The following is a 16,054-nucleotide window of genomic DNA, read 5'->3' as shown; positions in this document are numbered from 1 at the left end:
GGTTGCAGAGAGTGGGAAGGGACCTCAGACGAGACAGACTCGGTGCTTTCTTGACAGGATCCTTCCTTTAGAAGACATCATGGGACAGGGTCCTTGGAGCCAGAGTTCATTACGGCCTCCCTTTGCTGTCTGAGGTTGAATTCCAAGCCCCTCAGTGTCCTGTTTCGGTGGGGCCTTTACCAACCCTTCTGTGTATAGGATAGGATAGGTCCCGCTTCGGACTGAATGTTTGTGTCCCCATAAAATTCCCATGTTGAAACCCTCCCACGGTTGCGTCTGGAAGTAAGGCCTTTGGGAGGTAATTAGGCTCTGAGGTGGGGAGCCTCCATGACGAGATTAGCGTCCTTGAGACAGGAAGAGTGCCAGCCCCCGCCTGGTCTCCGCCCCGTGACGATACCAGCAGATGGGTCCTCACCAGACACTGCATCTGCCCACGCCTTGATCCTGGAATCCTCAGCCTTCCTGACCTGAATCATCCCCTCACTGTTTAAGCCACCCAGCACCCCAAACGAAGACAGAGTCCCCTCTTATGTGCGCTTGAAGAGGGCTCCTCCTTTTTGATAAAACTGCTTTACCTAAGTTCCAAAAAGAGAGATAGTTTAACCTGATGCTGTTTCTGTTCCTCCAGCTACCCACAGCAGCTCTTCACCAACTGCTCAAACTCCCGTCTTCGTCACGGCCTCAGGCATCCGGGATTTGCCACTGAAACACGCGCAGATGGCTGGTTAGCCCACAGGGTGCAGCGGGACCCTAACAGTCTGTAGGACGCTTAGACCTGCCTATCTCTATGGTCACAACACTTGCTCCCTGTTGCCAGCCTCACTGCAGGTGCATCCTCCTACCCGGGAGAAGACGGGCAGGAGGGCACAGTCAGACCCTCACAGCCATCAGAACCGCTGGCAAGAGAGGCCGCACGGGGCCCCAAATGTCTAGTACCGCCACTGCCTGGGAAAATATGAGACCCAGCTAGAAATCATTTCTCAGGGGCGCCTGGGTGGCTCAGTGGGTTAAGGCCTCTGCCTTCGGCTCAGGTCGTGATCCCAGGGTCTTGGGATAGAGCCCTGCATCGGGCTCTCTGCTCAGCGGGGAGCCTGCTTCCCTTCCTCTCTCTCTCTGCCTGCCTCTCTACTTGTGATCTCTCTCTCTCTGTGTCAAATAAATAAATAAAATCATTTATTAATTTTTATTAATTTTTAATAAATTTTAATAAATTTTTATTAATCATTTTTAAAAATCATTTCTCAATTTCTTCTTACCAGAAAAGACAAGCAAAATATATTAAGAGCCAGGTTTTTCCTCCTGGTTCTGTCCTTCTAGACCAGTGGTCCTCAGCAGGGGGGTGGTTTAGTACCCTCCCTCCAGGGGACATTTGGCAATGACTGGAGACATTTCGGTTGTCAACCGAGGTGAGAGATGCTCCTGGGATCCAGTGGGTGAGAGCCAAAGGTGTCGTTAAACATCCTACAGTGCACAGGACAGCCTACCCCGCCCCCCACACCCAACAACAAAGAATGTTCTAGCCCAAAATGTCTGTAGCAGACACCCTGGTCCCAGTGAGTGAAGGCCAAAGGTGTCCCTAAATATCCTACAGTGCACAGGACAGCCCCCGTCCCCAACGAAGAATGATCTAGCCCAAAATGTATGTAGCAGAAACCCTGGTCTCTGCACATTAAGAAAGGTTTCCCCCAAACTAAAGCCATGGCATTCTTGCTCCAAGAAGGAATCATATCCACAAATCATATTTTCCAATGCCACCTTCCATTCATGTCCTGCGTTTTAATTAAATTTTATGAACTACCAGTGCAAATCAATACAATGCATTTTTTTTTTTTTTTTTTTTACACACCAACAGCTTGAATGTTCTTGAAGCTTTTAAACAATGAGTTGACTGTGGGCAAACAGAAGGCAAGGAATCACAGATAATTAGCTCATGCATCTGGTGCTGGCTAATAAATAAATAATTTTCACATGAACATAGAAACCACTCAATGTTATTAACTGTATTTTTTTAATAATTGGAAACTGTAATAAAATGCCATTTTCAGAAGCATCTTGGCAACTAAGTAGAACTGTTTCATTTAAAAAATAGTTAAGTTACTTTCCCCTAGACTGGGGTGGGTGAACTTGTAGCAAAATCTTCCATTCCACTTGACTCTGGCAGATGGAGTGATCTTTCACAAAATACGTTTTTCTGCACTTTTCATAAAAGCCAGCCGCCAGGAAGAGCACCCTGCTTTGAAAAAAGATAGTTTGGCTCACACAGTATACTTTGGTTTATTTGAACAGGTAAGAAAGTGGTCCCCAGTTCTCCTGAGGAGAAAATGTGTTTTCTGACTTTTGAATAAATCAAGATATTACCAGTCTGAATGAGTTTCCTTTTCTGTTAAGGGAAGAAGTATATCTTTCTTTCCCTCCAGTGTTCAGTTGCTCCTCTTGGGAAACAGTCTTCGGATAACGTATCTCTGTCTCAATGTACCAGTAGCCCCACATCGTGACTTCCATACGACCGAGGTCTGACATTCAGTGTCTGACAGGATCAGCATTCAGCGTGTCCTTGGATCTGGGGCTTGATCTGAACTAGAAGTTCTCATAATACACCTACGAGTATCTTCTTAAAAGATATAAAAATGTATGCTAACTTGTGCTCTCTTAGTAAGGCTTGAAAATTGCTAATTAAATAAGCAGAATATAACTCATAAGCCAAAAAAAGTGCATTTTTTAAATAAAATTAAGAAATGGGGATGGTTAAAACTATAATAAAAAGGATGAGCAGATTATTTTTGGTTAATCTTGGATGGAAATGATGCAATAGTTTCTTTTTTTCTTCTTTTTGAGTCCATTTGGTTTTGCTTAATACACTAACAAGGACAGCCATGAATATATCTCCGAATCTCACCAGCACTCCCGGGCCCTAGAGCCTTACCCCTGTCCTCAATTCTATGGGGAGACACGTGCTTGCCTCTCATTCCAGAGAACACTTTTTATAAAACTGGTCTTAATTCGTAACTATTTCAATGAGCACAAAAGACAACAGCTCTCACTGTTGTGAACACAATCAAAATCTCCACGCCTTTGGGCTCATAACCTCACAATCATTCTGGCTTTGTCTGACACCAGAACGGGGATACTTTTGGGCCACTTTTGCAGGCAAAGTGGGAGATTTTAATTCCTGTTAAGTCCAGCCAAATAAGCAGAGAGAAATCAGAGGCTCTCTCCCCTCCTCTGTTTTACTAATCAGTCAAATTCTCTTTTCTTTTTTTTCCCCTTTAGGGAAACCTCTTCCTTGTCACAGCCCCGTGTTTGGTAATCATGAAAGGGAAAAACGAAAGCATCTCCCCAGGTCTAGGCCTGGGAGTTCATGTTTTTTTGCTGCTCGTCTTCTGTTTCTGCTTGCGAAGGTGAGCCTCGATCTCGTGCCTGAACACCAGCATGCCCAGCTGCCCGTGGGACGCCTCGTTCATGGCCTTGGACTGCATGCACATCTTGTACTGCTCGGGGGTCAGCTCGTCCGCACAGTGCTTCTCGTGCCACAGGTGGAAGAGCCCGCGCACCGGTGTCCGCACCACGATGAGGTTGCTGTGGAGGTACTTGCGGTAAAGGTGCACGTCCTCTCCGCCCCAGCCCTTGATGTCCAAATCGAAGCCGCCTGTTGGGAGAGAGCACAGCGCTGAAGCCAGCCGCACAGCCCCTCCCCATCTAGATTCGCCGCCCTTCTCTGCACCAGCCTGCACTTCGCATGGAGAGAAGCATCATTTAGGGCAGACATCTTGGTGCCTGCCCCTCCGAATGTGGAGCAGGGCCGTCGGGGAAAGAGGATTCAGAAATCCTGAACGCAGGACTTCGAAGCAGTGGCGGCCGCGAGCACCAGCTGTCGAAGCTCCCAACACTGCAAAGGGCATTCATTCCCAGCACCTGCCTGCTTTCTAGAACGAGCCCCCTGAGCCGCCCCATGAGGAACGGCAGCCGCCTGCCTTTTCTACTTGAAACCTTCCGATGAAAATTCTGGTTTCTGTTTGCATGTGGCCTCCTGTCATTCAGACAGGGAAGCAGGGGCTCCCCCCCCCGAAAGGGTAGCGGGATCTAAGTGAACAAAATGATGTCCCACCAAACACTCTGCCTCTCATGGACCGAAATGGTCCCAAAAGCTCTGTCCACCCCAGGCCAGTGATGTGAGTCATGTTTAAGGGACTGGACTCGCTGTGCAGAGTTTCTACTCTGAAAATCTGGCCTTGCTTCAGAGTGGACTCTATCAAAGTGAGTAATGGTCCCCTCCTCGCTCATCTTTGTAAACAGAGATGCCGCATGTCTTTTCTTAACCTGAAGCCCACCACGAACCAAAGAGAACCAGAGAAGACTTTACCCTTTTTGTCATTGTTCCTCTCTCACCTAGGAGATTTATTTAACTCCTTTGAGAAACAGTGACGGTCATCCTCAACACCTTTCATCAGAGCCACCATGCAGCCCCCAAGCTGCGCCGTTCTGATCAAGGCCATCACTGGGCCCAGAGGGGTCATCCATGGGGGAAACCTGAAGCCTGCCCACAGCTGGGCTCTGTATGCAAGTGCAAGTGATCTGTGTTCCCCCCATGGTGGCAGGTGTGATACTGACTCGGGGGTCTGGAATTTGAGCCGGGGGTTGGCCACTTCACCTCTCTTGAGTTGTGGTTCCTTTATCCTGAAATGAACTGGATGTCATAACCAAATGACATAGTCACGTGAGGGGCTGTGCTTGCTTAGCTGTAACTGATTTATTATCATCGACATCATCACAACTTATTAAATAGAAGGTGCAAAAGTAAGATGCTTGCAAATAAATACAAGATGGCAAAGAAAGACCGGGGTCCAGATGTGACCCAGAGATTCTGAGGTCACATCAGTGGCTGACGGAGGAAGAGCGTCCTCACCAGCCTACCGTTCCCACATGTTTCAACGGCAGCTGTGCCCCATATTTAGGAAAATCCAATTTATTATAAATTCAAATTTGATAAACACACATCATCACAAAATAATCTTTCCCTGTACAAAGAACAAGGAAACACAGAGTTTCTCGAAATGGAAACCTGCTTTAGAAAGGGAATATGGGGGTGGGGGGTGGGGATGGAAATCTCCATGCGCTGTGAAGGCAGGGCTACCCTGACCCCAAGCCAGGGTCCACTCTGACCCCCTGAGCACAAGATCAAAGTTTCTGCCTTATTCATTCATATCCTAGTCACGTATGATCCATAATTTTGTTCCGTTTCGGGGCACATGAGTAGGTACCACTGTGGGAAGTGGGGTAGTATTTCCAAGGGGGACAGGAAACGCTCTGTTCTCATCCTACGTCCCTCACTTGCTGTGTGGTCCCTTTGCCCTTTTCAGCTGCAATCTAAGGGCCTTTCCTCTCAGTGCTCTGGGAACCTGTGTGTGTGTGTGTGTGTGTGTGTGTTGACAGGGACTATACACTCATTTGGAGCTTGAAGTAGTACCTAGAATTTTCGAAGCTTCAGCAGAGAGAAATTTGAACCCTTTCTGGTATGTGATTTTCCCAAATTCCCCGTGTTGTCCTTATTTTTTTTCAGTGGATCCCGCTACTACTGTGGAGGCCCAGAATGTTCTGCTTGAGAGGGACCAGAGCCAGAACCAGGTGGGAAGGAGGCATCAGGGTTTGGGGGGCGGGGAGGATGGGGAGACTTGCTTTGAAGCCACCTTTCTGTGACAACGGACTTTTTCCTCAGACTGTGTGCCACATTTGGGGTAACCGAGAGGGTCTAGTGGAGATCAGAGGGGCTTGTGTGTCGACACACGCCCAAGCCTCGTCCTGGTCCAGCCTCCAAGGCCCGGACAGGAGGAAGGGCCTCTTCTTAAGCAATGGCACTACCTCTGCCCTCAGACTCCTGGGGAGCTGCCCCGATCCCACCCGGGCTGCTCGTGGCCTCTGGGTGGCAGCAGAGGCCAGACTTGCCGCCAGTCGGTGCCTCTTACCTATATTGATGAAGTCTGACCGGTACTGACAGGTCATCCCAAATCCAAAGTCTCTCCAAAATCCAGTCTCCTTCTTTATGACCTGCAGGGAGAGCACTGTCATTTGAGCGGGGAAGACGGAGTGGAGAGAGGTAAAGAGCAGTCCCACACTAGTGTAAGCACAGCTCAACAGGGAGCCCAGCCCACCGACTAGAAGCTGCCCCACAACCTCCTGTGGGAAATGCAGATAGATCTGAGTCCCTGCGGATGGTTAGGGATACACTGAACTCACGGGTTCCCAAATGGGCCTTGTGATTTTTGGCACCGCTGGCTGGAATGTTTCTAGGGTGTAGGCATGAAAACACACACACACACACACACACACACTCACTCCCTCTCTCTCTCAAAAACAAACCAGGAGAGCCAGTTTTTGAGCAGTGCCATGGAAAAGCCACCTACGTGTCTGGCCCGACACCAGTGCCAGAGAGAACTGGAGGCCTCGGCCTCTCACACAGGGCCGGGCAGGGAGCCAGCAAAGGGCTCAGGAAGTGGAGAAAAGGGAGAGAGAACAACTCGGAATTCAGCTGCTCTGGCACAGGGCACACACAGGACTCCCTAGGGAATAAAAAGAAAACCCGAGAAGGCGCTGGGTTGCTTCAGCTCTGCTAACTCTCCCTTGCCAAGGTAAAGGGCACCAGGTTCTGAAGAGAGACTCTGTCCATTCATCTTTAAACTATTTGAAAACCAAACTGCTCCCAAAATAACTGTGGCAGTGCCAAGCAGCAGGACTGCCGAGAGGCCATCCAAGCGGTGACCGTCTCCAAAGAGCAAGACCAGGTCCCACTCGGTCTCTCACTCTGCAAGGAAATTTCCAGTGTATTTGCTAAAGCAGCAAGACTTTTTAAAACGTTGGTTTAAATTTTTGGCTGAGGTAATTCCAGGGCTTGTTTTGAGAGCTTAATAGTTCTTTTTCATTCTTGAGGTTAACATAGGTGCTTAGGGGAGAAAGTCCCCTCCTGGGGAAGGGAAAGGGAGGCCAGGCCGAACCAGGTCCCCCTCCCCTGGGATTTCTGCATTTTCTGCCCGCCCCAGGTCTGGCTCCCTTCGCTGCTCAGCAGAGACAGTGTATAGCAGGGGAGGAGACCCAGTGTCTCCTTCCAGCTTGACCACTGGCTAGCTTCTCTGCCCCAGGCAGGTCCCTCACTTATTTGAGCCTCTATTTCCTTTCCTATAAATGAGGAGGTTGAGGGGTGCCTGGATGGCTCAGTCTGTTAAGCATCCAACTCCTGATTTTACCTCAGGTCATGATCTCAGGGTCCTGGGATTAAGCCCCACATGGGGCTCCGTGCTGGGCATGGAACCTGCCTAAGATTCTCTCCCTCCTTCTGCGCCACCCCCAAAATAAAATAAATAAATAAGGGGCACCTGGGTGGCTCAGTTGGTTAAGTGTCTGCCTTCAGCTCAGGTCATGATCCCAAAGTCCTGGAATCGAGTCCCACATCAGGCTCCAGGCTTAGTGGGGAGTCTGCGGCTCCCTCTCCCTCTGCCCCTCCCCCGGCTTGTGCTCTCTCGCTATTTCTCTTTCTCTCAAATAAATAAAATCTTTTAAAATGAAATAAAATAAAATAGGAGGTTGAGCTAAATCTCCGCTAAGGTCTCTTCCAGCTCCACCATCCAAACATCTATCTTCACTGCCCTTCCACCTTCCCGAAATTCTAAGTTATGTCCACCAAAGCCTCAATTATATTCCATATATGGCTCGTGGAAGGACTGTGAACTCAAAAATTCTTTGGCTCTGTGATCCATGAAACCATCTTATCTCCGCTACAGCCTCTGCATAGACATGGCCTGGGCTGAGGGAACACACAGGCGTCAGGGCTGCCGGGGGGAAGTAAGGACCGAGAGAGGTTTTGTCAGTCGGTGTGGTCCCCGCAGATGTGCTCCAACTGGAAAAAAGGCCCGTTATACAATATCTCCCAAGTGACAAGGCAATTTCATTAGTATCAACTGGAAAGATTTTGCAGGGAAGGAAAGCTTGGGGAAATCTCCACTGAGTCATTTTTTAAAAAACAGTTTCTGTTTCATACCAGGTACACGATTTCTGGTGCAGCTAATGGCTTAATATCCTTTCTGCTGGCAAGGACACAAACAGATGAGTCCTCTAAGCTTCTGGATAAAAATGGAATCAAAGACAAGGGCCAGTAACCAAACATCAAGCATTTGGCTGAGGTGTACCTGGACTCCAAGCAGGAATGCCCCAAACAGGAAAAACAATGGGCCAGGGCTTGGGAGGAAAGACAAGAAGGATTGCAAGAGGTGGTCACCCCAGACACGGGCTGTGCATGCGGTGCCCGGCAAGGCTGAACAAGGTCGAGAGGGACCCTCACACCTGGGGGCCATGGGACAGACACAAACTGATTTACGAGCTGGGGAACGCACCCTGTAAACACTTATTAACGTTGGCTTTAAAATTGGCAAGCCAGAAAAAGCCACTATCTTGGGGTGCCTGGGTGGCTCAGTGGGTTAAAGCCTCTGCCTTCAGCTCAGGTCATGATCCCAGGGTCCTGGGATCAAGTCCCACATCGGGCTCTCTGCTCAGCGGAGAGCCTGCTTCCTCCTCTCTCTCTGCTTGCCTCTCTGCCTACTTATGATCTCTGTCTGTCAAATAAATAAATAAAATATTTTTAAAAAAAGAAAGAAAAAAAGAAAGAAAGAAAAAGCCACTATCTGAAACTGAGCCTTTGGGGGACACGGGTTGGCTCGCATCCTACCCATGGCCTAGGACATCAGGGCAAGAGGGGGTTCGCTTCTGACAGGCTCTATGACACACAGCTGTGCCGAGTCCCTGGCACCGTGCCCTTGGCCTTGCTGGAAGTGAGTCCTCTCAAATATGTATCGGATCACAGCACGCTCCAATTTAAAACCCTGAGGTACTTTAATTGCATTCTCACTAATACAATTAGAATAAAACCCAGAGAAAACCTCTAGCCTGCGAGGGTCCTACGTGACCGGAGCCCTGCCTGCCTCGTCCACCTCGCCCCCTCGTGCAGAATCTCCTCCTAGTCCACCCCTCGAACACACCAGGCTCCCAGGTCCCCAATGCCGGACACTTGCAGACCCCTGGCCTGGGTCACCTTTTCCCTGCTCACCACTGGGCTCTGCTCCCATGTCACTTGCCTAGAGCAGTCATCCTGACCCTCCCAGCCAGTGTCAGCACACACCCCCACCCCTGTCACCACCACGTCACTCTGGTTCCTTCTCTCTGTAACACTCACAGCTCTCTGAAACTGTCCTGCTGAGGCATTTGTTCCTCTCTTTTCTGTTTTTCCTACCACCGCTGGTGAAGGTCAGCCCAGGGCCCTGGACTCCTTCACAGCCCCCAGATCAAGGTCCAGCACACAGAGGTGCTCCATAAATGCTCCTCCAACAGAGAATGAGGAGCCCTCCTAGGGCAGAGAGGGCTCCATGCCAGTGGAAACAGACAGGGCTCCAGCAGAGAATTCTTTAGTGGGTCAGCAAAGGCCCAGGAATTCCAGTGGGAAAAGAACTGTGGGGCTTTAGAGGAACAGACTAAAACATTTTCACCTTCCTGGGCTCTGAGCAGACGGCTCTCCTACTTAGAGCCTCGACCCCAGGCACAAGAAGCTCCCCTGATCGGTTCGAACTTTGAAAAGACAGACACCAATGATGTTTACTACAACAGAGGAGGAAGAAACCCTCAGAAAAAGATTGTATGTTAAAAGAAAAACATCCGTCCCAAATTTCGCCTATCGGTTTTCAAGTGCTATCCTCACTTAAAAAAATCTCTCTCGAGGGCTGGCTTCCTCTCAACTCCCTGCAGCCCCCTTTCTCCCCTCGCCTTAGATCTCAGCAGAGCACTGCAGGGCAGGAACACACCACAAAGGACAGTTGTCAGGCCCGCTCTCCCACAGGAAGCTTCCAGACCCGCAGCTCTGTGAGCAATTCACGTGACGGGGGTGATTATTTTCTATGGGGACCAGAGCACAAAGCACAAATCGGTCTCTCCCCAGAGATGTGGGAAGGCGGTGTCCCGCAGCTGCGTGGGGAGCTGGGAGGCAGTCCGCGCCTGTTGGTTTAATGGTGCTGACTTGGACAACTGCCCGTGAAGGAATCTGGGCCCTGAAATAAAATAAATAACAAATACTCAGGCCGAGTATTTCCTCTAAATCAAAGAGAGCCTCCGAAGCACTGAGGCCGTGTTTGCCCAGGCTCGCATTCACACGCAGAGCCCGCGGTACACACCCCGTGCAGCCCCCAGGCCCCACTCTCAGAGGGCATCCTGCCTGCTTTCGTGCTCTTGAAATTCTTGCTAAGTCCTGAGCCAGGGCCCTGCACTTTCACTGTGCACTGGGCCACGCCGATTACACAGCCCATCCTGCCTGTAAGCAGCCGGCACCCTGAGCTTCAGGGGCTGGGCTGGGTGTCCCCTGCCCCTGCACCATACATTCCTCATTATGTGGGCCCAGAGAGAGGCTGCGTGGGGCACACGTGGGCCTTACAGTGTGGACGTAGCCTGGCCTGTCCGAGCTAAGTCAGCCAATGGTGGCTGAGCCCAGACTGACACCAGGACTGCTGGGAGCCTTTCCATTTCTTGAGAAATAACACTGTTCTGGAGGCACAGCTTTCACAGAACGGGTCAAAGGCCACCTCCTCCAAGATTTGTATTAACCCACATTTCCCCACAAGTCTTCTTCTATTGGTGCCTGCTTGAAAAGAATAAAGTATCTTCTGAAGGGTATCGTACTGGATAAGGAATTCTCCAGGTTCTCTGGTCTAGGAATCTACACCGAAAGCTAGACTATGCCCTTCCGGAAGCAAGGCCACTCAGCACCCTCGGCCCTGTCCTCATCACACAGGGCAGGCCTCAAGTTCCCAACCCTTCCACTCAGCAATCCGAGCAACGACTTATGCCTCTGAGCTGCAGGTTTTCCTCGGAGAAGTGAGCAGAATAAGGCCTCTTCACCTTCCTGGCTATCCCATGAAATAAAGCGGGCACCGAGCAGGCTTCCAAGCCTGCGGATGGCATCTGCTCACACTAGTCTCGGTCCTCAGCGAGTGCCTGCTTCCCAAATATATAAAAACAGACTAAAAGCATGGACTGTGCCAGTCAGCAAACTTCAGACATTTGAGCAGGCTGGTGGTGAAATACTTCTCAGAAGAAGGGAGAGAGGCAGGGGACAGAATTGGAGAGGACGGGAGTGCCACTCACACACTGGACAGAGTAGCACCAAGTCGCTGGGTTTCAATGATGCAGGGTGGACTGGGGCTTCCGGCACTGAGGACGTCTCCCGGTGAGGAGAGGGCCTTGAGGAGGAAGCCGGCGCGAGGGCGGGATGCTCGCCTGGCGGAGCAGCTGAGGGGGGCATCTGTCAAGCTGGGGACCTCGCACCTGCTGTTGCGGTTTGCAGCCTTTTCCTCGGTCATCAGTGTCAGAGTCTGCTTGGGGAACACTTAGTCCCCACAAGGCATCGAGGCTGCAATGCTGTGCAGGTCTACCCAGCTCCCCAGGACAGTGTGAGTCTCTGCCTGCCTCAGAGCTCAGTGACGTCACTCTGGGGACCACCCCACCCCCACTCCAGGCTGCGGTGGGGGCACTGATGGCACGGAAAATGGCCAACAAGATGAATCGGGGCTTTTTCTGCCCCTCCTTTCCGGGAGTGGGTTGTTACACATTTACTAGCACACCACTGGCTTTGGGCCACAAAAGATGATTTAAAATGGGATTAATCTGTGTTTTGCAAATGTATCTCTGGCAGAGGGTGAAGGAAAGACCTTGGATGACAGGGGAGGGAGAAGGTCTACAGGGGGAGGTGGCAGGAGGCTCCCGCGGTGGCCTCAGTGTGAGTAAGGCTTGAACCGGGAAAGTGGAATGTCTACAGTTAATATTTATTTATTTATTTATTTATTTAATTTTTTATAAGATTTTATTTATTTATTTGACAGAGAGCTCACAAGTAGGCAGAGAGGCAGGCAGAGAGAGAGAAGGAAGTAGGCTCCCCACTGAGCAGAGAGCCTGATGCGGGACTCGATCCCATGACCCTGAGACCAGGACCCTGAGACCAGGACCTGAGCTGAAGGCAGAGGCTTTAACCCCCTGAGCCACCCAGGCGCCCCAATAATTATTTAAGTCGGAGTCATTCCTTGGTCTCCTAGCTGTTTCTTCATTAAAGCATGAGCAAGTTTTATCTCAGGTTTACAACTCAAGAAATTAAATGTTAGCATAAAATCCCATGATTTCACATACTTCTAATTATTAATGGCCTGTACTCAAAAGTAAAGAAACAAGTAGTCTAAATACACACACACACACACACACACACACACACACACACACACACACCAGGAACGTGGCTTCCAGCTTTAGGCTGAAGACAAAGTGTTATCAAACAGCAGTGACCAGCACAGGGCACTCAGGAGGTCATATTTACGGGGCTGCTTGAGCACTCGTCTTGTGTTTGAATCTGTGAGTCCTTTTTGTCATAGCTCCCTTCTGGATATGTGTCCTCCCTCCACCTTGAGACGGATGTACTCCAGGGTGGCTCTCCAGAGTATCTATAGATCTCAGATCTTTCACAACTGAGACAAAATGAACCCTTGCTAGGAAGTCTCTCCTAATTCACTGTTCCTAACCATCTCTTTTTATCTTGTACCTTCTCAGGACCTACACATTCTGTCTCCATTAAATGAATTTCTGTAGCTTAATGTTCTCCCTTGGAATTTTTGTCAGCCCATTTCCTTTATATTTCAGCCCTCATCTAGATCCAAAGTCAATCTGCTTTCAGTGCACTAGGGTAAGGAGATCCTGCTCTGGGCCTGAGTTCTGCTACTAGCTGGTTGTGGGATCGTGGGCAAGTCTACAAAAACGAGAGAGTAAAGTGACCTTTCCGGTCACTGCCCAGCATATGAAACTGTTTCGGTTCCTCTGACTCCTCCAGAATGTCCAGTCTAGTTCTCTATAGGTAGCAAGGGTTCCAGAAATGGCTCATCCAATAACAAACATAATCAACACTCTCCTTTTGTGGATGGAGAACCCTGTGTTTCTCTGGACTGAATCCTCATGAACACTGAATCCTAACATATATGTGCTCTAGGAAAGCTCTAAGGTCTATTTGGAAGTAAATGTCCCCAGTTGCAGGATAATTCCGAGACTCTAGCTATGGACACGGAGATCTGAGTTCTGCTTCTGCTTGACCATTAATTCTAGGGATCCGAGAAACTGGTTGAACCGTATCACACCTCTCATTTCCCGCTGCACCAGCTTCTCTGCAGGAATGCTAACACAAGGATAAAACTTTTAAAGTGTGAAATGAAAAGAATTCTTTGCAAGCAAATAAGACCCTTATGAGTTTGAAGTTGAAAACATTAATCACATTTGATGTCAAACGTAAAGAAGCACTTTATTTAAAGCCAAAGGAATTTATATTCTAATAGGTTGAAAGAAAATAAATCCTGATCCCATTTCCCCCCCGAAGCCCTATTTTAAGCTCAGAACTCACGGAAGGGAAACAAGAAGGTTCGTGTCTCAACAGAAGCGATATCACCCTCAAGCAGATAAAAACTGATTCTTGGGGAATGGAAAACACTTACCGTGGTGACATACACAGCACACATACACACAGAGTTACGTCAACAGATACTCAGCGTATCTGGTGTTGGAATTCCACTGAGCGGGGGAGAGAACTATATTATTACCGTGCCGCGCAACATGGGCCCGAAGGGAAATCATGCTGGATGGGTGAGGAGTAAACCTCATCCAGCCTCAGGGAACCTGAGCTGAAACCTTCTGGAAAAGATCACTGTAACAGCTGCCAGAGATTTACTGGAGGATGGGGCTAGAGAGAACAGGTTTTGCTACTCTGGAAGCTTTAGGACAGAATTGGTCCTCCAAGAGAATTCAAAGAACGCATGTTTTCAGTGAAAATCAATTTACTCTCCCATTGCACAGAAGCATGAGAGACTTGGTTCCTTCCCACCTTCACGTTCACACTGCAGATCTCCCTTCCCCACCCTAAGATGCACTTTGTGGGAAGAGACACGGCTTTGCCTCCAGAGGAAACAGAGACACTCAAGGCGGTGAAGAACAGACAGCCCAAGGTCAGTGGTCTCCTGGCACTCAGCCTGAGCGGGAAGGCTGCCTTAGACACACTCAGCTCATCTCTCTGCTGGAAAAGGTCACCATCTGAGTTGGGGGTGACACACAATAATGGGGAATTTCATCTCAGAAGAGCATGTCTACATGCGTTCCAGAGACTCTCTCCTGTGGCCCGCACGGCTTCTCTGCTAAATGGGCTCACTGCTGCCACCACCACCGCCACCAAGACCACTCAGCCTACAGAGTTCCTTGGTGGCCATGTGGTTCCACTCTCCGTGACCTGTGCAGCTACGATCTTAGCAGAGAAGCCCCTCCAGCCTTCCTTTAAGAGCCACCTTGCTGGTGACCAGGCCCCAGAGGGACTGTGATCTGTGGGAATGGTGGCATGAGGGACGGGCACTGGATCTGGTCCTCACTCCCCCACTGACTCACTCACCATGTGACCTGGGGCGAGCCACCCCCATCTGGCTTCCGTTTGCCATCCGTCACCTTCCTTACCTGGGAGCGTTTGTAATAACAAAGAGAAAATGTGCTGCATCCGTAATGCAATAATTCTAGTTTCCAAAAACCATATAAGAAAACTATGAAGGTGTGAAATTACCTTTCCGTGAGGTACTGTTCCTATTTATTTTCCGCTTTTAAATATTGCAAGCACTTTTAATGAACACGGTGCTGGGAGCAAAGGCCATAACATGTACCAAACTTAAAAATTACTATGGGAATCAATCCACAGATTTCCACTCACCTTTACTCATGGTCAGGTGCCCCTGGTAATGAAAGACAGGACACAGAGCCACACAAGGGCCCCTGCGGGTCATTACTCACCAGCTGCTGTTCTAAGGGAGGCACTGCGTCCTGATGGCCATATATTATGCCGGGATTGTACTGACTGAAAAGGACCGGATAAAATACCTTCTTCCCTGCAAACCAGGAAACAAACATTCCCCTAAAGCAACAGACGGAACTATTGGGCTGGTTGGCTTCTATTCAACCCTCGGAAATATCCCAGGTATTCCCATCCACTTTTCCTTTTCTTATCATTCGACCCTAAAACACATCTTAGAAGTTCTGCGCAGCTAGACCAGACAGACAGACTCTCCGATATCCCTTAGTGCATGCCTACAGCCCCTCTTCTCCCTTTAGTTTCAGACAGCTTTCCAGCCCCTGTCGTCCCCCCACACTTTCTCCTGTGTGGGCCGACCTCCCTGCTGAAAATGGAAAATGGGTTACAGACTTGAACTTAGGACGAGGAGCCTCAGACTTATGGTGCTGACAGGCCCACACTGACATCAAAGGAGAAATCAAATCAGATGATTTTCCTTCCCTTTGGGGTAAAATGGTGCCAGTGCAGAAGCAAGAGAGCTGAGGGAGCTGTGAAGGCACGCATGTGAGTGTGACAGAGCTAAACACCACCATGGGGGAGAGAAAGGGAAGCGCCAACTCCAGAGACCCTTACCTGGCTGTGTGTTCAGTCTGCACGTATTGAGGAATTCGGAGGTGAAGTAGATGTCGACGTCACAGAAAAAGAGAAGGACGTTGCTTCCTTTCCAGAAGCGGGCTCCCACATCAAGGCCCTTTCCCCGAGAAAACTCTCCGTTCAGTTGGATGAAGGTAAAGTTCCTGAAGTTGGCAGCTCTGAAAGGGAAGACCAGATACAGTCACTCAAGTGCTCACGTGCCCAGGTGGACAGATTTCCCTGGGAAACACAAGACCAGGGTCCATCCACATCTTGCCACGTAGGTGTTGTAACCGTAAAGACACTGAGATTACCAAGAAGATACAGAATGACCCAGACTTACTGGAAACTCCCTGAGATTAAAGGTACCAAGAACACTCAGGAAAGTTTTAGCACCAACTTATTTCTTCTTTCTCTAGCAATTTCCTCACAGTGAAAAGTGTACTGTTGTAGCTAACGGACATTATCTGTGATACAGAAACTTGAACCAGTGGAGACTGGGTGAACAGAACCCAGGACAATCTCCATGCCTCCCAAGCCACCTGC

General features: G+C 49.5%; 1 protein-coding gene across 5 annotated transcripts in view; it reads right to left on the bottom strand.

The window, feature by feature from the left end:
• Window positions 1-2,255: 2,255 nt before the first annotated feature.
• CSGALNACT1 (chondroitin sulfate N-acetylgalactosaminyltransferase 1) overlaps window positions 2,256-16,054 on the bottom strand; it is a 324,526-nt gene continuing 310,727 nt past the window's right edge. For 4 of the 5 annotated variants that reach the window (XM_032838030.1, XM_032838031.1, XM_032838034.1 and 1 more), the window contains 4 exons: window positions 15,509-15,687; window positions 14,878-14,972; window positions 5,961-6,042; window positions 2,256-3,646 (listed from right to left, as the gene is read on the bottom strand). In XM_032838030.1, the coding sequence (XP_032693921.1) occupies window positions 3,357-3,646; window positions 5,961-6,042; window positions 14,878-14,972; window positions 15,509-15,687 (646 nt within the window). In that variant the 3' untranslated portion in view covers window positions 2,256-3,356. Of the gene's footprint in view, window positions 3,647-5,960; window positions 6,043-13,716; window positions 14,973-15,508; window positions 15,688-16,054 lie in introns of those variants that run through there. The other variant, XM_032838035.1, reaches the window with a different exon arrangement.

The sequence above is a fragment of the Lontra canadensis genome, unplaced genomic scaffold (assembly GCF_010015895.1).
Source record: "Lontra canadensis isolate GAN:19392208 unplaced genomic scaffold, GSC_riverotter_1.0 scaffold101, whole genome shotgun sequence".
Classification (NCBI taxonomy): Eukaryota; Metazoa; Chordata; class Mammalia; order Carnivora; family Mustelidae; genus Lontra; species Lontra canadensis.
This window is presented reverse-complemented; position numbering and strand designations above follow the sequence as displayed.